General features: G+C 44.9%; 1 protein-coding gene and 1 pseudogene across 4 annotated transcripts in view; one reads left to right on the forward strand and one right to left on the reverse strand.

The window, feature by feature from the left end:
* PKNOX2 (PBX/knotted 1 homeobox 2) overlaps positions 1-22,316 on the reverse strand; it is a 763,496-nt gene that overhangs the window by 92,121 nt on the left and 649,059 nt on the right. For all 4 annotated transcript variants that reach the window (XM_073603571.1, XM_073603573.1, XM_073603570.1 and 1 more), the window contains one exon: positions 1,754-1,925. In XM_073603571.1, the coding sequence (XP_073459672.1) occupies positions 1,754-1,925 (172 nt within the window). The remainder of the gene's footprint in view (positions 1-1,753; positions 1,926-22,316) is intronic.
* Positions 4,704-4,837, forward strand: LOC141111595 (U2 spliceosomal RNA; annotated as a pseudogene).

Genomic DNA, 22,316 nt, shown 5'->3' on the forward strand with positions numbered 1-22,316 from the left:
GGTCTGTAGGATACAGTGCTGGAGACAGAGTGAGTGGTGGGTCTGTAGAGTACAGTACTAGGGATAAGATATGTGGTGGGTCTGTAGGATACAGTGGTGGAGAAAGGGTGCATGGTGGGTCTGTATGGTACAGTTCTAAAGATAGGGTGAGTGGGTCTGTAGGGTACAGTGCCAGAGATAGGGTGAGTGGGTCTGCAGAGTACAGTGCTGGAGATAAGGTAAGAGGTGGATCTGCAGGGTACAGTGCTGCAGATAGGGTGAGGGGTTGGTCTGCAGAGTACAGTGCTGAAGATAGGGTGAGGGGTTGGTCTGCAGAGTACAGTGCTAGGGATAAGGTGAGTGGTGGGTCTGTAGGGTACAGTGCTGGAGATAAGGTAAGAGGTGGATCTGCAAGGTGAAGTGTCAAAGGTAGTGTGAGCAGCGGATTTTCAGGGTACAGTGGGTCTGCAGGGTACAGTGCTGTAGATAGGGTTGGTGGTGGGTCTGCAGGGTACAGTGCTGTAGATAGGGTAGGCGGTGGGTCTGCAGGGCACAGTGCTGTAGATAGGGTTGGCGGTGGGTCTGCAGGGCACAGTGCTGTAGATAGGGTGTGGGTCTGCAGGGCACAGTGCTGTAGATAGGGTTGGCGGTGGGTTGTAGGGTACAGTGCTGTAGATAGGGTAGGCGGTGGGTCTGCAGGGTACAGTGCTGGAGGTAGGGTAGGTGTTGGGTCTGCAGGGCACAGTGCTGTAGATAGGGTTGGCGGTGGGTCTGCAGGGTACAGTGCTGTAGATAGGGTAGGTGGTGGGTCTGCAGGGCACAGTGCTGTAGATAGGGTTGGCGGTGGATCTGCAGGGTACAGTGCTGTAGATAGGGTAGGCGGTGGGTTTGCAGGGTACAGTGCTGTAGATAGGGTTGGTGGTGGGTCTGCAGGGTACAGTGCTGTAGATAGGGTAGGTGGTGGGTCTGCAGGGCACAGTGCTGTAGATATGGTTGGCGGTGGGTCTGCAGGGTACAGTGCTGTAGATAGGGTAGGCGGTGGGTCTGCAGGGCACAGTGCTGTAGATAAGGTAGGCGGTGGGTCTGCAGGGCACAGTGCTGTAGATAGGGTTGGTGGTGGGTCTGCAGGGTACAGTGCTGTAGATAGGGTAGGCGGTGGTTCTGCAGGGTACAGTGCTGTAGATAGGGTAGGTGGTGGGTCTGCAGGGTACAGTGCTGTAGATAGGGTAGGCGGTGGGTCTGCAGGGCACAGTGCTGTAGATAGGGTTGGTGGTGGGTCTGCAGGATACAGTGCTGTAGATAGGGTAGGTGGTGGGTCTGCAGGGCACAGTGCTGTAGATAGGGTAGGCGGTGGGTCTGCAGGGTATAGTGCTGTAGATAGGGTAGGCGGTGGGTCTGCAGGGTATAGTGCTGTAGATAGGGTAGGCGGTGGGTCTGAAGGGTACAGTGCTGTAGATAGGGTAGGCGGTGGGTCTGCAGGGTACAGTGCTGTAGATAGGGTAGGCGGTGGGTCTGCAGGGTACAGTGCTGTAGATAGGGTAGGCGGTGGGTCTGCAGGGTACAGTGCTGTAGATAGGGTAGGCAGTGGGTCCACAGGGTACAGTGAGTATAATGTGCTCATTCTGAAATGGTCAGACCTGTGACGGGTAAAATGTAAACTGAGCTAATCTAGTTCATGGAATCTGTAAAAAACGTCATTCAGGAAAGGAGTTCTGTGATTGAACATATTATATATAAAGTAGCTCCACATGAGAAGGCTGGTGATGAAGATTACCAGGTTGTCGAGTTCGGGGTCCTCGCTGAAGAACGGTTTGCGCTCCTGTTCCTGTTGGTGGACAAAGTTCTCGATATCCACATCAAAGCTGGCAGATGTGATGCACTCGGAGCCCTGCGTGGCCTGCTCACACTTCTCAAACAGCAGCGTCAGGAGGGGGAACAAAGGATGTCTGGAGGGATACAGAACACACTTCCATTAGTGAGCACATCAGAACGGCAAAATCCTACCAGAAAATAATCAGATACGTCAACTGAGATCTGCGTCATGTACAGGACGCTTTCTGCTGGATTTCAAGGACACCTTAACTGCTACCAGTAGTGTTCTAGACATGGAAGTATGAGACACCTGCTGCTTGTAATTTCATGAGAACCTCCAGCTGAACAGCCAAACAAACAGCTGAAATAAATGTATTTAGTGGTGTTTAAGGATTTGCATAATAAGGCATATACCGGTACTACTTTGATCCGACCACCCCCTTCTCTGTGCTTCACGGCTCATTAGCATAAGAAGATGACATTCTTAAAAGGTCACAGCTCTGCAAACTGTGACACTGCCCCGCCTCCTATTGCAAGCCTGATTTCCACATTGCACTACTATGTGCCAATTCTGTAGAGGGAGAGATTTCGGGGTCATTACACCAGATACATTTAAGAATAAGTAAGGGCTCGTTCACATGTGCAGCAGCCCCTGCCACCCCTCTGTCACCTCCACGATGCCTGATTTAACCCCGAAAATGCCGATCCACCACACTACAACGTAGGGAGGTTACAGCACAGCCCCAGAGACTTACACGGGTAATATTCTCCAAGCGCAACATGCTGCTTAACCACTTCAGCCACGGAAGATTTTACCCCCTTCCTGACCAGAGCACTTTTTGCGATGCGGCACTGCGTTGCTTTAACTGACAATTGCGCGGTCATGTGACGCTGTACCCAAACAAAATTGACGTCCTTTTTTCCCCACAAATAGAGCTTTCTTTTGGTGGTATTTGATCACCTCTGCGTTTTTTATTTTTTGCGCTATAAACAAAAAAAGAGCGACAATTTTGAAAAAAAAAGCAATATTTTTTACTTTTTGCTATAATAAATATCCCCAAAAATATATAAAAAAACTAATTTTTTCCTCAATTTAGGCCGATATGTATTGTTTTTGGTAAAACAAAAATCACATTAAGCGTATGTTGATTGGTTTGCGCAAAAGTTATAGCGTCTACAAAATAGGGGATAGTTTTATGGCATTTTTATTATTAATTGTTTTTTATTTTAGTAATGGCGGCGATCTGCGATTTTTATCGTGACTGCAACATTATGGCGGACACATCGGACACTTTTGACACTATTTTGGGACCATTGTCATTTATACAGCGATCAGTGCTATAAAAATGCACTGATTACTGTGTAAATGACACTGGCAGGGAAGGGGTTAAACACTAGGGGGCGATGAAGGGGTTAAGTGTGTACTAGGGAGTGATTCTAACTGTGGGGGGGATGGGCTACCTTGGACATGACAGCGATCACTGCTCCCGCTGACAGGGAGCAGTAGATCTCTGCCATGACTCAAGGCAGAACAGGGAAATGCCTTGTTTACATCTCCCCGTTCTACCTCTCCACACTGCAATCGCGGGCCGCTGGCGAACATCGAGCTCCCGGGACCGGCGGGCACGCTCCCGCGGCGTGCAAATTTAAAGGGACGTACCTGTACGCCCATTTGCCATCGTACATCTGTGTGCAGGGGTCGGCAAGCGGTTAAACTAGAATGTTATTCTAAAAAATAAATAAGGGTGAATAGGCAGGGTTTTCATATGCTTTGTCTATTCTACATTAAAATGACTTACCTGCCTGTCCACTCCCGTACAGTGAGCTGCGCAGGTGCAGCTCATTGTACAACCTCGGCCACACTGAAGGGGACGAAACTCCCACGCTTGTGCGGGAGTGATGTCATCTTGCCCTGGCCAATGAGAGAAACCGGCGATTGAGACCGAAAGGCGGGCTGCCTGAAGATGGCAGCTGGCGGGTAGCTCTGGGTCGAGTATAGGTCTGCTTTAATTTTTATAAATAATAAAAGTGCTGCGCAAATAAATTGTCCCTTTCAATAGTAAAACAAAACAATCAAAATGAATAAAATAAAGTAAGGAGATGAGATGGGAACACCAGTGGATGGTAAAAACGCCAAGGATAGGATCAGAGGTGACTGAAAATCCCTTCACCATAAATGGATGGCTTTCATTTTTGCCATGGCGGTGAATAACAGCATTGTGGTAGCGGCATGTGTACAGCCCTGAGCGGCTGTGTGTCTTTGTTCAGGTGATCTGCCAGGGGAGCAGTAAAACTACAGCTCAGACACCTGGTTTTACCACCTCCAGGCCTGCACATGTGCATGAACACTTAAAGCAGAACTAAAGGCAACAATAATAAAAACTTAGGAACAGGCAGGCCAGACCTTACGAACAGGCAGGCTATATATCGCAGAAGAGACATGCAATGTCTATTGTGCAACAAAATAAACCTATCTGCCTATCTGTAGAATGTACACTGAGCTGCACAAGCACAGCTTAGTTGACATTCCAGGCGCAGTGCTTATGTACCAGGATGACTGCACTCCTGCACATGTGCAGGACTGACATCATCCTAAGCTGGCCAATCAAAATTGCCAAAGAGTAGCACTTGGAAGAAGCTGGGGAGAAGATGCCAGGGACAAAGGCATCAGACCATTGAAACAAAGATGAGTATTGCTGAGTTTGGGTCCACTGTAATAAGTGTTAGCTGTAGTTGAGCTTTAAATTATTAGTCATTTACATATGTAAAGTCCATCTAAATCTACTAGTCCCTCTAACACCACCCTCTCCAAAGATTGACAATGCAGCTGTCCAAGGGTGGCTGTGTTACTCCTCTACAGATACAGTGAAGGAGTGAGCGCAGCAACCCTAAGGAAGTGTGCTAAGGATCTATCACCTTCTCGGCCTTTTGGCTAAGATCAAGTGTAGTATCTGTTCTTATCAGTTGCCAGGAGGTGGCGCTTGCTTCTGTCCCTGATCTACAGCAAAGTGGTATCAGGGATGGCGGAGGCTATGCAAAACCTGCTGGTGTAAAGGTAACTTGGAGCGGTTTGTAGCCGAAAGGGAAGCCTTCTGATGGGGATGGAGAACCATTGGGTCTGGCCAGAGGGTCGGGTCCCTGGCCTTCTGGCCTAGATTGGGGTAGTTCTAGCTCCGGTCAGTTTTTCGGGAGAGAACACTGACTCCTCCTTTGGGAGGGGGGGGGAGTGGTTCATATTTCCAGAATGTAATTAGGTAGGAGGGATGGGAGCGATGGTGGGGCCTGATGGTAAAGGGCTATCACTAAGCTTCCTGAACTTCAGGCCTTCATGGCTGCTGTGGTCTGGGTTGGGGGTCAGGGTTGCACGAAAAGCCAATGGTGAATGTGCCCCTGAAGGGGCAGTTCAGGGGTGCCGTACAGTCAGTGTTCAGGCACTTAATTTATGGCACCACGGTCACTTTACCACAACACACGTTTTTCGCACCTGCCTCTTGGGCCGAGCCTTTTGGCTAGGACCAGGGGAAATTTTCATTCTTGGCCGGAGGCCCGGCCATTGTATTACACAATGGCCACTTTTTACTCTCTCACTTCCTTCTCCCCACTTTCTTTTTATTCATCCCCGTGTTTGTCACTTTTTTGTATTTTTTTGTTTGATGTGTATACACGTTTGTCACTGTGTGATGAGTAGGGTGTGGGTCCTCAAGCCTACTCTGAAAGTCTTGGGAGGGGGTGGACATAGGCCTTCTGGCTTGGTTCGCCCTCTCTCATGGGGTCTCCCTTCAGGGGAGTCCCACCTAGTACTTGGGTGGGTCTGTTTCGGCAGACCTTCCAGAGAACAGGGGTCCATCTGGTTTCGGCCAAATGGACCCAAGTGAAGTACCTCAGTCCCCGTCTGGAGCCCAACGCCCCGGGGGATCAGGGTAAGGTCCTTCCCTAGTGGAGGATCAGTGTAACACCTGTTGCACATTTTTGTGTGTCACTCTTTATGTGTGTGCACTTTTTTTGGCACCGGGTGGAAGTTTTTGGGTGTGTTTTGCACTCCACTGGCTTTTCAAAAAAAAAAAAAAAGGATCGATCACCTGGTGAAAAAAAAAGAAATACAAATTGAAAAAAAAGAAAACGAATTCAGCCACTGCATCCAACAATTAGCAAGATACAATATATTACATTTTTTGTTTTTGGGTTTAGTTATGCTTGAACTACAATGGGGCAGGGCTTTTTTTCAGTGGGAACTTAGGGAAACACAGATCCAGCACCTTCAGTACTGAATTCATGTAATGGCAAGGGGTGTTGGGGTGTGCTGAAGGGTCTAGTGATGCTGGTTACTAGGGAATATAGGGATCTATTGTTGCTGGTGGGAGATCTATTGTCACTGGGGGAATCAATTGTTGCTGAGAAGTATCCACTGTTGCTGGCTACTGGAGAGTCTATTGATGCTGGCTGCTGGGGGATCTATTGTTACTGCTGGGGTCAATTGTTACTGGGACTGGTCTATTGTGCCTAAGAGGGTATTTTGCTTCAGGGGGTCTATTGTTGCTGCCTGAAGGGGATCTATTTTACTGCTTTTCTTGTTATAATTAACAAATTCCATACAAATTACCTGGCATTCAGCTTACTTGGTTCTGTACTCTGTAAGGGGCAGCATTAGAAAGTGGGTAGGAAGAACCAAGGGACAGTGCTCGGAGGTGGGTAGGGGGAGGAACCAAAGGACAGTGCTCGGAGGTGGATAGGGGGAGAAACCAAGGTACGGTGCTCGGAGGTGAGTAGGGGTGGAACCAAGGGATGGTGCTCTGAGGTGAGTAGGGGGAGGAACCAAGGGACGGTGCTCTGAGGTGGGTAGGGGGATGAACCAAGGGACAGTGCTCTGAGATGGATAGGGGGAGGAACCAAGGGATGGTGCTCAGAGGTGGATGGGGGGAGGAACCAAGGGACAGTGCACGGAGGTGGGTAGGGGATTTAGCCAAGGGACGGTGCTCTGAGTGGGGTAGGGGGAGGAACCAAGGGACGGTGCTCAGAGGTGGATGGGGGGAACCAAGGAACAGTGTTCGGAGGTGGATGTAACCAAGGGTCGGTGCTCTGAGGTGGGTAGGGGGAAGAACCAAGGGACAGTGCTCAGATGTGGATAGGAGGAGGAAACAAGGGACGGTGCTCAGAGGTGGATGGGGGGGACCAAGGGACGGTGCTTGGAGGTGGATAGGGTGAGGAACCAAGGGATGATGCTCAGAGGTGGATGGGGGGAGGAACCAAGGGACAGTGCTCGGAGGTGGGTAGGGGATTTAGCCAAGGGACGGTGCTCTGAGTGGGGTAGGGGGAGGAACCAAGGGACGGTGCTCAGAGGTGGATGGGGGGAACCAAGGAACAGTGTTCGGAGGTGGATGTAACCAAGGGTCGGTGCTCTGAGGTGGGTAGGGGGAAGAACCAAGGGACAGTGCTCAGATGTGGATAGGAGGAGGAAACAAGGGACGGTGCTCAGAGGTGGATGGGGGGGACCAAGGGACGGTGCTTGGAGGTGGATAGGGGGAGGAACCAAGGGATGATGCTCAGAGGTGGATGGGGGGAGGAACCAAGGGACAGTGCTCGGAGGTGGGTAGGGGATTTAGCCAAGGGACGGTGCTCTGAGTGGGGTAGGGGGAGGAACCAAGGGACGGTGCTCAGAGGTGGATGGGGGGAACCAAGGAACAGTGTTCGGAGGTGGATGTAACCAAGGGTCGGTGCTCTGAGGTGGGTAGGGGGAAGAACCAAGGGACAGTGCTCAGATGTGGATAGGAGGAGGAAACAAGGGACGGTGCTCAGAGGTGGATGGGGGGACCAAGGGACGGTGCTTGGAGGTGGATAGGGAGAGGAACCAAGGGACAGTGCTCAGAGGTGGGTAGGGGGTGTAGCCAAGGGACGGTGCTCCGAGGTGGATACTGGGAGGAACCAAGGGACAGTGCTCGGAGGTGGGTAGGGGGTGTAGCCAAGGGACGGTGCTTTGAGGTGGATAGGGGGAGGAACCAAGGGACAGTGCTCGGAGGTGGGTAGGGGTTGTAGCCAAGGGACAGTGCTCGGAGGTGGATGGGGGGAACCAAGGGACGGTGCTCAGAGGTGGATAGGGGGAGAAACCAAGGGACAGTGCTCGGAGGTGGATGGGGGGGCCAAGGGACGGTGCTCAGAAAGTTGATAGGGGGAGGAACCAAGGGATGGTGCTTGGAGGTGGGTGGGAGAGGAACCAAGGGACTGTGCTCAGAGGAGGGTAGGGGGCAGAGACAAGGGGTGAAGGAAGGAGTACATGCACCTATTCTCTGAGAAAAAAAGCCCTGCAATGGGGTAGGGAGCAGTAAAAAACAACTCCAAAGGAACAAAATAAGAAAGCAAATTTTTCCTCACTATTAAAAATCCAAATTTGTGATGCACTACAGAGAGAAATGGTGGAGTGAAAAGCTTGTTAGCTCATAATGACCGGCACAAATTGACCGCGCTCCAGGGCATTGGCCAATATAGGCTTTAAAGGTGTAGAGGAGTTTTTTTTTCCTTTGCTGTGGCTTGGTGCACTCTGTACACACGGCTCTGAGGAAGCCTGGTTGGCGCTTCGCTGTGAGGTTTTGGGGGGGGGGGGGCGGAAAGGGTTAACCGTCTTGCACAGTCTAATTTGCAGGCTCTAATGCTGCATCATATTATAGTGTAATCTACGCTGATCCCAGTTTAATGCGGGGCTCTGCGTCCTCAGCACAGAATATAAAGCAAAGCTTTGCCTGCCGTAATTTAGGCAGCCCTGCAGGAGCTTAGCCCAGGGATATGAAAGACAAATTCCAGACTGCGTTATGAATTATTGCGCCTTATGAACCTTCCAACTCTCAACAGATGCCTCCTGCCATTTAAACAGCCACTAGATCAATTAGAAATGAAAAGGCACAAATCGACCCGGTGCAAGGGCACTAAATTACCAGGAACTAATAATCCAAGCAAGCAATGGTACCAGGTGGTGGGAGTTCAGCCGAAAAAACCAACCCCCCCTCCCCAACCCCGCCACAACTTTATGGAGAGAATTAAACAGCAAAAGCAGGCTGGGGAGAAGTGGGATCTTCTAACCTTGACCAGAGCTACAGAACTTGTTTAATACAGAGAAAGGAATAATGAATGAAACGGATGGAGAACATAACGATGTAATCAATACATGTAGAGCATGGAAGAACGGGGAGATTCTGGGTGCAACCGTGACTATCCATGCACACCCCATATACGACCTCAGACCACCAGGACTTTCCACCACACATACTGTAGACTTTCCTAATAAGACAGCATAGAGAACAATGACGTGCCAATGCCGGAACCCCTAGCAACCAGAGTTAACCTTGTGTTGATTGAACCACCTGACCCCACCAAGCCAATTCTGACATTTCTCTCATACATGTATTTTAAATGTTATTGCTAGAAAATTACTTAGAACCCCCAAACATTATATATATATATATATATATATATATATATATATATATATATATTTTTTTTTTTTTTTTTTTTTTTTAAGCAGAGGCCAAAAAGAATAAAACGGTGGGTGCTGCAATTTTTTATGTGACATTATAATTTGCGCAGCAGATTTTCAAATGCAAGTGTTTTGGGGAAAATACACTTTAATGAATTTTAGTGAACACAAACACTATATAATACCCAATTATTATTATTTTTTTTGGGTAAAATCTAAAAGATGGTGTTACACCGAGTAAATAGATACCAAACATGTCACGCTTTGATCAGGGGTCTCCAAACTATGGCCCTCCAGTTGTTCAGGAATTACAAATTCCCACCATTCCTAGTCGTGTCCAGGGCAGATTTTATTTAAATCACTAGTAAAATAGCTTGATTATAATCATAATCTTTAAAGAGCAGCTGTCATCTCTGTCCCGCAGAGGCTCCTCCTCTGTCCCGCAGAGGCTCCTCCTCTGTCCCGCAGAGGCTCCTCCTCTGACTCGCTGTTGACTCACCGACAGTCCCATTCACTTTAATGGCTGGTGATGTGGCAGTGACACAACAAGGTGAGGGACGTGGCGGCAGCAGGTGATTGGATTCCCGCTAACAGGCGCTGCCATGATGGATCTGATATGACAGGTGCTCTTTAAATGTAAGGACTTATTCTTGCTGGTAGTTAGAATCTTTAATATTTGCAAACAAAATGAAGGTTTCCTATTTAGAATAAGCTGTCAGGTTAGTAAAACAGCGATATCAGAGCCGATTCAATCATACAGTTTGTAGTGTACATAGATTTGCAAAACAATGGGATAAAGGAATATTCCTGAACTATGTTTCATCTCATGGTTACTGTGAAATTGTGTGAATGCATCAATGCAGTGCATGTTATCTCAGCTTGGATTCATTGAACACCAAAAATGTAAATATTGCAGAATATGCAGCCTCATGCTACATAACTAAGCTCCATTTCATGCTGAATAAAACTAAATTATTAATGTATTTTAAAATAGAAAACTATCTTTAGATAGATTTTTACTCCAAAATCATTTTATGAAAATAAATGTGATCAAAATAAAAAAAAATGATTTAAATCCAAAAAAACAGATTTTTAAGATTTTTTTTTTTATTGAAATCATTGATTTATATCCACACTGGTCATGTCTGTGAATGTCAGAGTTTTACAATGCCTCATGGGATGTGTAGTTCAGCAACAGCTGGTGGCCCGTAGTTTGGAGTTTCCTGCTTTAACCACTTCAGCTCCAGAAGATCCCCCCCCCTTTCCCTCCTTCATGACCAGGCCAGGGGCGTAACTACCACCATAGCGACCCATGCGGGCGCTATGGGGCCCGCAGCCGAGTGGGGCCCGGTGAGGATAAGAGCACCGCCGGCACAGTCTCCCAGCCAGGGGAAGAGAGAGGAAAGGAAGAGGCGAGCTGTCTGTATCAGCAGAGAGCTGAATTGCCCGATGTAAGAGCTTTCATTAGAACTTCCAGTGTTCCCGGGGCTCACCTCACATAGCTCCACCTTTTGGCCCGGTGCCTTTGATAGACAGAACGCCGATCCAATGCGGGACATGTGACGTCATCAATGGCGTCGGGCCAAGAGGTGGGGCTATGTGATGATGAGCCCCGGGAAGATAGGAAATTCAAATGAAAGCTATTACAGCAGGCAATCCCGCTCTCTGCTGATCTGGGTGGCTTGCCTCTTCCTCTGCATAGGTGGGGATGTATGGGGCACAGGCAGACCAGGCTGTATTGGGCACAGGTCACGCTGTATGGGGCACAGGTCACGCTGTATTGGGCACAGGTCACGCTGTATGGGGCACAGGTCACGCTGTATTGGGCACAGGTCACGCTGCATTGGGCACAGGTCACGCTGTATTGGGCACAGGTCACGCTGCATTGGGCACAGGTCACGCTGCATTGACACTAGGGCAGCTGTGGGGGGGGGGGGGACTGTTTGCAGGGGGGCCCCATACAACATTTTGCTATGGGGCCCTGCTATTTCTAGTTACACCCCTGGACCAGGCCACTTTTTGCGATACGGCACTGCGTCATTTTAACTGACAATTGCGCGGTCATGCAATGCTGTACCCAAATACAATTTGTGTAATTGTTTTCCCCACAAATAGAGCTTTCTTTTGGTGGTATTTGATCACCTCCTGCGGTTTTTATTTTTTGCGCTATAAACAAAAAAAAGCAGACTATTTAAAAAAAAAAAAAAACAATATTTTTTACTTTCTGCTATAAAACATATCCAATACAAAATTTAAAAAAAAAAATGTCAATTTAATTTTAAATTTAAAGTTAGGCCAATATGTATTCTGCTACAGGTTATTGGTTCAAAAAATCCCAATAAGCATATATTGATTGGTTTACACGAACGTTATAGCATCTACAAACTATGGGATGTATTTATGGAATTTGTATTTATTTATTTATACTAGTAATGGCGGCAATCAGCGACTTGTGGCGCACAAATCAGACACTGAAACTTTGTGGGAACCCGTGACACTAATCCAGTGATCAGTGCCAAAGTATGCACTGTCACTGTACTAATGACACTGGTTGGAAAGGGGTTAAACATCTAATGTTATCAAAGGGTTAACTGTGTGCCTAGCCAGTGTTTTTGTGTACTGTGTGTGCTGCTTTTACTAGGGGAAGTGATGTTTTTTATTCGAAATCCATCCCCCCCCCCGTCAGAACGAAGATATGCCTTGTTTACATGGGCAGATTTCCATTATGTGTGTCTTACACGCAATTGGCGGGTTCTGGCGGACGTCTGATGCACGGCACCCACAGATTGGATTCTGCTGTGATTCATCCCAGCCGAAGTGGGCCCAGCCGGGGGGCCTGCGCGCGCTCTGAGGGCAGAAGTGAAAAATCGCACAGAAGAGCCGCAGTAAATCTGCTATGGGGTGGACGGCAAGTGGTTAAGCAGAGGCCAAAGAGAATAAAACGGTGAGTGCTGCAATTTTTTTATGTCACATGATATTTTTCAAATGCAAATGTTTTGTTAAAAATACACTTCAATGAATTTTAGTAATATTATAGTTTTTTTTTTTTTTTTTTAATCTAAAAAAAGATGTTACACCGAGTAATAAGATACCAAACATGTCACGCTTTAAAATTGTGCTCGCCCATGGAATGGCGACAAACTACAGTAAAGCGGTTGTAAAGGCAGAAGGTTTTTTTTATCTTAATACATGCATACCTCCCAACTTTTTGAGATGGGAATGAGGGACACCTATCAGCAAAAGTATGCAGGCATAGGACACACCCCCTTGCCACGCCCCCCTTAAAGGAGAATTGTACAAAAAAACAAGATTGGTTAAACCCACAAGTGCTTTTTTTTTTTACCACTACTACTCCTTTATATTGGCTTTTGGAATTTACAAATGCAGCAATTTAGAAATCAGATGAAAGGTTTAGCGCTGGAAAACACTTTTTGATAGATAAAAAGTGCATTTTATATAAAACTATATAGATCAGACCAAAATGAGGGACAAATGAGGAGGAATGAGGGACAGAGGGACATTGCTCCAAATCAGGGACAGTCCCTCTAAATCAGGGACAGTTGAGAGCTATGGAGAGGGGGGATGAGTCATAAGAGGGCCAATGAAAGCTGCAGAGCTGCAGGTGTGCCTCTGTGTGTCTGTGTAAATCCAGGAAGTGAACAGGCAGCAGCTGCAGCTGCCCACAGTTAAAATGGCTGCAGCCAGACTCAGTGGAGGGAGATTTCTGCAGCATATTTGGCAAGTACAGAATCACAGTATATATAAAATAATATGCAAAGTGATTGGAGGGAAGCTTCAGAATGGCAAATATGTTTTTATAACAAATTATGTGAGCAGATTGCAGTTCCTCTTTAATTGCTATCACAAGGGATGAACAGCATCCCTTGTGATAGCATGGGCTGTATCGGGTCCTCTTTTTGGAGAGATCTATTAGACCTCATGTCCCTCCTCTGCCCTCCAAGCACTAAAAATGCATAGGGCTGGATTCACACCGATGCATGTTGCTTTTGAGCGTTTCTGCAGTGTTTTTTGTGATGCTTGCCACGTTTTTGAGCAGCGTTTTTGCAGCGTTTTTACGGCGTTTTTGCTGCGTTTTTGCGTTTGTTTTTTTTTTTTCACAGTTTTTTTTTTACAGTTTTTTTTAGACTGTATACAGTCTAGAAAAAAAAACGCCTAAAACGCAAAATGCAGCAAAAACGCTGTAAAAACGCTGCAAAAATGCTGTACTTGCATTTTTGATGCTGGTCCATTGAATTCTATTACATGCAAAACACTGCATTTTGCACGAAAAAAAGTGCCTGACCCTTTCCAAAAACGCAGAGGTACAAAAGTGTATTGATGTGAACATGTTCCATAGGAAGCCATGTTAAAAAATTCCCATGCATTTCTGCAAAATGCATCAAAAAACGCATTAGTGTGAATGGAGCTTAAGAGAGCTAAATCCCGGGGGCCTGCAAAATCTCAACACAAAGTTCAGTTGAGCCCCGGTTCACATTGGTGCATTTTGACATGCGATTTGACATCATGTCAAATCGCATGTCAAATCGGCGGCAATTGCACCGCCCCTAGTCGCATTTGTGGCGCCGCACCGATTTCAAAAAGTCGTTTCTGTACTACTTTTTGTGATTTCGGGGGGTGCGATTTCCATTGACATCTGTGCAGAAACCTGCACAGATGCCTGTAAAATCGCCGCCGAAATCGGGACTGACATGCGAAATCGCAGCTCGGTGTGAACCAGGGCTGAATGTGAGTTTGTCTTCAACCCATCTCTGGCCAGCTGTCCCATCCGAGCAGAACGATTCTTGGGGTGGGGGGGGTGGGGAGAATCAAATTGATACAAGCTAGCTAGTAAAGCAAATCCCATTTAAGGTCTGCTAAAAGTAAAAATAAACAATAATGTCATTAAATCCTTCCATCCATCACTGAGCAACAGCAATGAAAAAAAAAAAACATAAAAGGAATATACAATTGACCAACACAAGCACAGATGGTCTCTCAGCTGCAATGCACATTACTAATACATTGCACCTGGCTGCATAAACATTCATTACTGTAGACAACGCCACAAGCATCTGCATTGTATGTAGGTTGTGTACATTGAAGTCATTGAGTATTCCAGGTTTCATTTAGTGCAAAAAAAAAAAAAAAAACATTACCAGTACACTACCCCTTGAAATCTTCCACATTTTGTCATGTTACAACCAAAAACGTAAATGTATTTTATTGGGATTTTATGTGATAGACCAACACAAAGTGGCACATAATTGTGAAGTGGAAGGAAAATGATAAATAGTTTTCATAATTTTTTTTACAAATAAATATGTGAAAAGTGTGACGTTCATTTGTATTCAGCCCCCTTTTCTCCGATACCCCTAACTAAAATCTAGTGGAACCAATTGCCTTCAGAAGTCACCTAATTAGTAAATAGAGTCCACCTGTGTGTAATTTAATCTCAGTATACATACAGCTGTTCTGTGAAGCCCTCAGAGGTTTGTTGGAGAACCTTAGTGAACAAACAGCATCATGAAGGACAAGGAACACACCAGACAGGTCAGGGATAAAGTTGTGGAGAAGTATAAAGCAGGGTTAGGTTATAACAAAAATCTCCCAAGCTTTGAACATCTCACGGAGCTCTGTTCAATCCATCATCCGAAAATGGAAAGAGTATGGCACAACTGCAAACCTACCAAGACATGGCCGTCCACCTAAACTGACCGGCCGGGCAAGGAGAGCATTCATCAGAGAAGAGCCAAGAGGTCCATGGTAACTCTGGAGGAGCTGCAGAGATCCACAGCTCAGGTGGGAGAATCTGTCCACAGGACAACTATTAGTCGTGTTCTCCACAAATCTGACCTTTATTGAAGAATGACAAGAAGAAAGATATTGTTGATAAAAAAAAAAAACATAAGAAGTCCTGTTTACAGTTTCTGAGAAGCCATGTGGAGGACACAGCAAACATGTGGAAGAAGGTGCTCTGGTCAGATGAGACCAAAATTGAACTTGTTGGCCTAAAAGCAAAACGCTATGTGTGGGGGAAAACTAACACTGCACATCACCCTGAACACACAATCCCCACTGTGAAACATGGTGGTGGCAGCATCATGTTGTGGGGATGCTTTTCTTCAGCAGGGACAGGGAAGCTGGTCAGAGTTGTTGGGAAGATGGATGGAGCCAAATACAGGACAATCTTAGAAGAAAACCTGTTACAGTCTGCAAAAGACTTGAGACTGGGGTGGAGGTTCACCTTCCAGCAGGACAACGACCCTAAACATACAGCCAGAGCTACAATGGAATGGTTTACATCAAAGCATATTCATGTGTTAGAATGGCCCAGTCACAGTCCAGACCTAAATCCCATTGAGAATCTGTGGCAAGACTTGAAAATTGCTGTTCACAGACGCTCTCCATCCAATCTGACAGAGCTTGAGCTATTTTACAAAGAAGAATGGGCAGAAATGTCACTATCTAGATGTGCAAAGCTGGTAGAGACACCCCAAAAAGACTTGCAGCTGTAATTGCAGTGAAAGGGGGTTCTACAAAGTATTGACTCCGGGGGGCGCCATACAAATGTACCCCACACTTTTCACATATTTATTTGTAAAAAATTGTGAAAACCATTTATCATTTTTCTTCCACTTCACAATTATGTGCCACTTTGTGTTGGTCTATCACATAAAATCCCAATAAAATACATTTACGTTTTTGTTTGTAACATGAAAAATATGGAAAATTTCAAGGGGTATGAATACTTTTTCAAGGCACTCTGTATGTGCCATGCACAACTTTAAAAGGTAATTCCACTTTTGAGGGGGAAAAAAAATAGCAAATTAAAAAAATATATATATAGATAGATAACGTATACAATTGCTACACAAGTCATATTGTAATTGAATGTTATTAAGAATGACATTTTGTTTTCAACCTGCAGCGCTGTCATTTTCTGTAAAATACAATTGGTGCAAAGATGGTGTACAGAACGCCCCCCCAGAAATGTTGTGTGATTGGCTGACTGATTATTCCAGAGATACAAGTCAGATTTTGGGCATCCCTTGCAATACAAATGTCACTTTTGTTGAGATACTCAAATCAAGTCTAAAGGGATACAGACCCGGACACTTTCCTCATTAGAGCCCTGCAAGTGCAGCAGCTGATTATTACAAAGTCACTCCCATTCACATTCACTCACATGCCCATGGGCACAGAGAAACAAACAGCTATTTCTCCAAAATAACACAAGGTAGGAATCTGCAACACAGTTTGGTAAAATCCCTGCAAAGTACATAGATCACCCAAAGGAAGGGGAGGTGTTTTTTTTTTTCTCAACGCAGTGGAGTTACTCTTTAACTGTGGAAGGACCATCAATCACACAAAATATCCAATTGAGTACCTGCTAAGGGGATGCATCAATATAGCATTAGGCCCGGTTTACACTGCCGCGATTTTGAAGCCGACATCCCGGCCAGACTTCGGCACAACTTGCATATGATGGAAGTCAATGCAAGTCGTGCTGAAGTCGCATCTAAAGTCGCTCCTATTAGAACGGTTCCATTGCACTTAATGGGGCACAACTCTCAAAGTCGGAGCGTATGTCCCACCAGTGTGAGCCGGGCCTAAAGCCTCATACACACGATTGGATTGTTGGCCAACAGAGCATCAGACTTTTGTCCGAAGGGAGTGTGTCTGGATTTTGTCTTGCATACAAACGGCACACAATTGTCGGCCAACAAACACGAACGTAGTGACGTACTACGCGGACTTTCAGCTCTTGAGCGCCACCCTTTGAGCACCTTCTGCTAATGTCGTGTTTGGTGAGCATTGATTCCGAGCATGCGTGTTTGTACTTTGGACTTTTGTGTGACGGACTTGTGCACAGATGATATGAAAGTCTGACAACAGACCATTGTCTGCCGAAAATTTACTAGCCTACCATCCAACATTTGTTGGTGGAAAGTTGGACAACTGTTGTCTGAAGGAACGTACTAACGGTCGGATTTTAGGCAAACAGTCTGTCATCACACAATTCTCTGCCGAAAATCCGATCGTGTGTACGAGGCCTTAGGGGCAGCACAGGTGCTGAAGATTTGTTCCAAGAAATATCTGCTGGAGTCTACAAGGCAAGCTTATAAATATACAGGTGGGTACATAGGGGTGGGCAGCCTATTGCATTAGGGTGTGCACCCCAAAGCTCAAACACATATGCATGTATGTGCATGTGTATACTGATGATGTCAGTCGAGCAGTAGATGGGGTCAGTATTTTTTCATTTTTATTATTTTATTTTTTATTATTTTTTTACTATTTTATTTTTTTTAATCATTTTTTTTGCAGTTTTTTTAGGGGCCCCATTAGGGGGCTTTGGTGAAATATCAGGGGTCTAAACAAAGGGAATCTGTGCCACACAGGGGGTGATTAGGATGTGCCCAGGTACACCTGACACACCCTGTGCGCACGCCTATGGGTGGGTAGCATAGTAACTTAGTGGATGCCTTGCAGCACTGGGGTTCGAATCTCAACCAGGACACTATCTGCACAGAGTTTGCATGTTCTCTCTGTGCTTGTGTTGGCGTCCTCCCACACTCCAAAGACATAGGCCTCAGGCACACTGGGTGCTTATCCCCTTTACATATAAAAGAGAGAGGTGTTGAATTTCTGGTAAAGATTTGGCCACATCCCTCATAGATTGAGAGAAAAAACTCCCCTAGCATATGGGACTTTTAGGGCTCAGAGGAATGTACAAACAACAAAAATTATATAAACAAGAAGTATTTATTAGTATCAAAAGTTATTAAAAATAATTAAAAAAAATATTATTGCATACAATTGTAAAGCAAATTTGTAAGTTCTGTACATAATTGTATTGTATTTTGTATGTATTGCACACTGCCCTCACTATGCACACGGCACTAATAATGTTTTCATTACATGTTTACATTCTTTCGAGTCCTGATTAGAATTAGCCTGCCTATGTTACGCCCCTTGTTACCATACAAATACAATTGTAATATTAATGATATGAGATTAGTGATACCTACATAATCATGTGTATAAAAACCTTCAATTGCGTCATAATAAAGCAGAACAGTTATTTGGAAAGATGCTGAGTGTCTCTTTTGTGTCTATTCCTTACTACAGTAGCTATTATTAATTTGGAACCACTAATCAATATGAGGATAGCAGTTGCCTATCTATAAAATGTCCAGGCCACAATACATGAACAAATTATTAAGTGTTCGGAAGCCACAGGCAAGAGGTAAATCCACTCAGTGGTAATATTGGCGATTGATACAGAAAACCATAACCAACACGTTTCGGAATCTTTAGAGCTCCTTCTTCAGGGTAGGTTTTCACAATCTTGATAAATACAATAATGCCTGAGCAGAGATGTGAAATGCATAGCCAGCCGAAGGTAAAAGGTAAAAACAATATTTGTACTGAATACAGGTAAAGCAAATGTGCAGAGAAGTGGGGTGAGAGGTCCTCTTGGCTAACAGGCGTACCATGTGGGGTGCACGGGGATCACCTTACCTTAGAGGAGATTACCCCATAAGAAACGAAAGGAGCCTCAGCTTAAAAGGTGGCTGTTGGTGCCCCTACAGCTCCCTTGATCAGCAGGTATCCCAGACAGAAAAGGGGCTTGAACAGAGCTTACATTGGTAAAGTCCTACACGACGTGTAACATCCAGGAGAGGAGTATCCAAGCACCAATGGTTCACTGGAAAGTGCTGCTAGAACCAGTCCACACTGCGTGGTGTAGCCTGCACATGCAAAGCCAGATCCCCAGTACATAAGACAGAAGCCACAGGCACACCATCCAGCCCCACTCCCTTTAAAAGTCTATAAGAGGCTAACAGTGCATCGGGTGCCACTGTTTAGGGCGGTATGCACCCAGGAACGAATGCCTGGACACAAGCAGTCTACATTCCGGGCATCCATTTCTGGGTGCATAATGCCCTAAATATTAGTAACACAGTGTGACTGTGCCTTGCCTCCTGCACCTAAATGATGGAGTCTCATGTTTTGGGGCTAAACACTAGACATGTGCAATTAGTTTCGTTCCGAATTTGTTTTGTAACAAATTTGTTTTGTAACGAATTTCGTCAAATTTGTTCATTCGGACACAGAATTAACGAAAACCTGAAAATATGAAATAATAACTAACTATTAATATATAAGTATTGGAATGTCCTTTCAAATTAGGCTAATACAAATTTATTCAAAGTTATGAATTATCCGAAATAACGAATGCCGTATCTAAACGAATGGAACGTAACAAATAAATAATAATAAATAACAATAATAATAATAAAAACTTTTTTATTATTTATTATTAATTTGTTCCGTTCCATTTGTTTAGATGCGGCATTTGTTATTTCGGATAGTTCCTAACTTTGGATAAATTCGTATTCGTTACCTTCACTAACAGCCAAATTTGAAAGGAAATTCCAATACCTATAATTTAACAGTTAGTTATTATTAGTTAGCTAGTTAGTTAGTTATTATTTAGAATTTCTGGACTTCCACTCTTTCGAATTTTCGGATTTTCACATTTTCGGATTTACGAATTTTCGAAATTTACAAGTTTTTTAATTTACACATTTACGAATTTACATATTGCGATCGTAACGAATGACCCAGATTTACAAATTTACGAACTGTGATCATAACGAATGACCCGAAAAACAACAAAAAAAAATAATAAAAACGAATGAAACAAAAAACAACAAATTTTTCGGCAGTGCACATGTCTACTAAACGCCCAGTGTGTATTAGGCCATAGTGATAGGTTAATTGGCTGCTGTCTAAATCTGTGTGAAAGGGACCTTAGACTGTAAGCTCTGATATTTCCTGGATCAACAATCTCTGGTGTTATAAATGTTAAGATTCTGTTATGTTTTGTGTACTGAGGAATGCATCCGGTTCTTTTTTAAAACAATCTTCTGAGCTGGTCAGAACGAGTTCCTTAGGGAGTCTATTCCACATTTTCACAGCTCTTACTGTGAAGAAGCCTTTGCTTATGTGGAGGTCAAATATCTTTTTCCTCCAGACGTAAAGAGTGCCCCCTTGTCCTCCTTGATGATCTTAAAGAGAATAACCCAACACCAAGTTCACTATATGGACCACTTATATATTTGTGCATGTTGATCATATCCCCCCTTAATCTCCTCTTCTCAAGAGAGAATAAATTCAGTTCCTCTAATCTTTCCTCATAGCTGAGCTCCTCTATGCCTCTTATCAGTTTGGTTGCCCTTCTCTGCACTTTCTCCAGTTCTCCAATAACATTTTTGTAAACTTGTGCCCAAAACTGAATTTTACCAGATTTGGAAAAGTCCATCATTTAATGTTAGGCAGGAAGACTTGGCTTAACAGCACGAATCTCCCTACATATGTTTTGGAAATGCTACGAGCTGAGCAACAGAGCTATCTGAAACCAGGGGTTGGAAATTAAACGCAGAATTCAGAAGCCAGGGAATATTTGTTCTGCTCTATGCTCATGAGCACAGCAGACCTACACACCTGAAGGCCAAGTTACAATGGAAGCCATTCCAACTACCAACTGTATAACCCAAGAGACATCTGCACAGATACTATTGATGGCAACAGAAAAATCTGAAAAGCTATCAATTTTTGGGTGCCTGAATTCCCAGGAACTGTTCAGGCTAAGAGCTGCTAATTGGAAACCATTGTATTAGTGAAAACCCCTTTGAAAATCCTGGGTGGACCCTATGTTAACACCCCATGTTGGCCAGAAAAGGGTTAATGTGATGCAGGATCTGGAAAACCCTGGGTGCACCCTGGATGAAGCAATGTTGGAGTGATCAACCCTATGTTAGGAAGAGCCTTTTCATTGCACTTGGCCAGAAAAAAAAGGTAAACATGGTGTAGTATATAGAAAATCCAGGGTGCTCCCCAGGTAAAGTAATATTGAAATGAAAAAACCTTGGTTAGGAAAAGGCCACTCCATTGCACTTTGACAAAAAAACGGTTACTGTGGCACAGTATCTGAGAATCCTGGGTGCACCCCAAGTAAAGCAATGCTGAAATGACCAACCCTTGTTAACAAAAGGCCTTTCCATTGCACTTATACAAAAAACTGTTAATGTGGTGCAGGTTCTGGAAAACCCTGGGTGCACCCCAAGTAAAACAATGTTGGAATGGCCAACCCTTTGTTATGGAAAGGCCTCTCCATTGTACTTGGCCAGAAGATAGTAAACGAGGTGCAGGATCTGGAAAACCCTTGGTACACCCCAGGTAAGGCAGTGTTGGAATGACCAATCCTATGTTACGAAAAGGCCTCTTTGAAGACGTCTACTAATGACGAAACATGTAGGGCGTGGCTACGTTGTAAGCCGTCACGATTGCCCCATGTTATGCACGGGTTATTACGATTTTTATATGCCGGCTTGTTTTTAATTGTATTTTTCACCTCACGGAGCGTGCACTCTCCGTTGCGGTCTGTACTTTTATTTAATAAATTCCGAAAGTTTTTACACTATTGGAGCTCCGCTCTTTTGTTTTTTCCTTTGCCACACTGGGAGCAAGAGAGCTTTCCTTCCCCCCCTCTCCAGGCGTTTCACTTGGACCAGCCCGGATCGGAGACAACATTCCTAACAGCTGCTGGGGAGATCTTCTCATTACATGGTCCCTGCAGAGGGCAAAAATCTGCATGCCTGATAGACCCTGCCAAGGAGGGGGTCCAACACGGAGGGTAAGAGTCCACCTTTATCACTTTCTCACTTATTGGAGTCACCGCCAGTGGATTTGCACCATCCTGCACATCTCTCTCCTTTGTCAATCCACTCATAGGGGGATTAGTTGCTGCTGAGCTGTATAGTGGATGGAAGCTTTTTTTCACTGATGAACTTTTTATATTTGAACCCATGGACTGAGTTTGTTTGATTTTCAGATTTTCACGCTATTAATATCATTGTATTTCACATGTACACATTTTTTGTTTCTTCTTTTTATTTGAGTTTTTATGTTTTGCACTTATATATTTTTACCACTCATGGAGTCATTTACTTGCTCTCAGTAGATTGTGGTTTTTACTACTACCCACATGTAT

This window comes from Aquarana catesbeiana, linkage group LG10 (genome assembly GCF_042186555.1).
Source record: "Aquarana catesbeiana isolate 2022-GZ linkage group LG10, ASM4218655v1, whole genome shotgun sequence".
In the NCBI taxonomy this organism is placed as follows: Eukaryota; Metazoa; Chordata; class Amphibia; order Anura; family Ranidae; genus Aquarana; species Aquarana catesbeiana.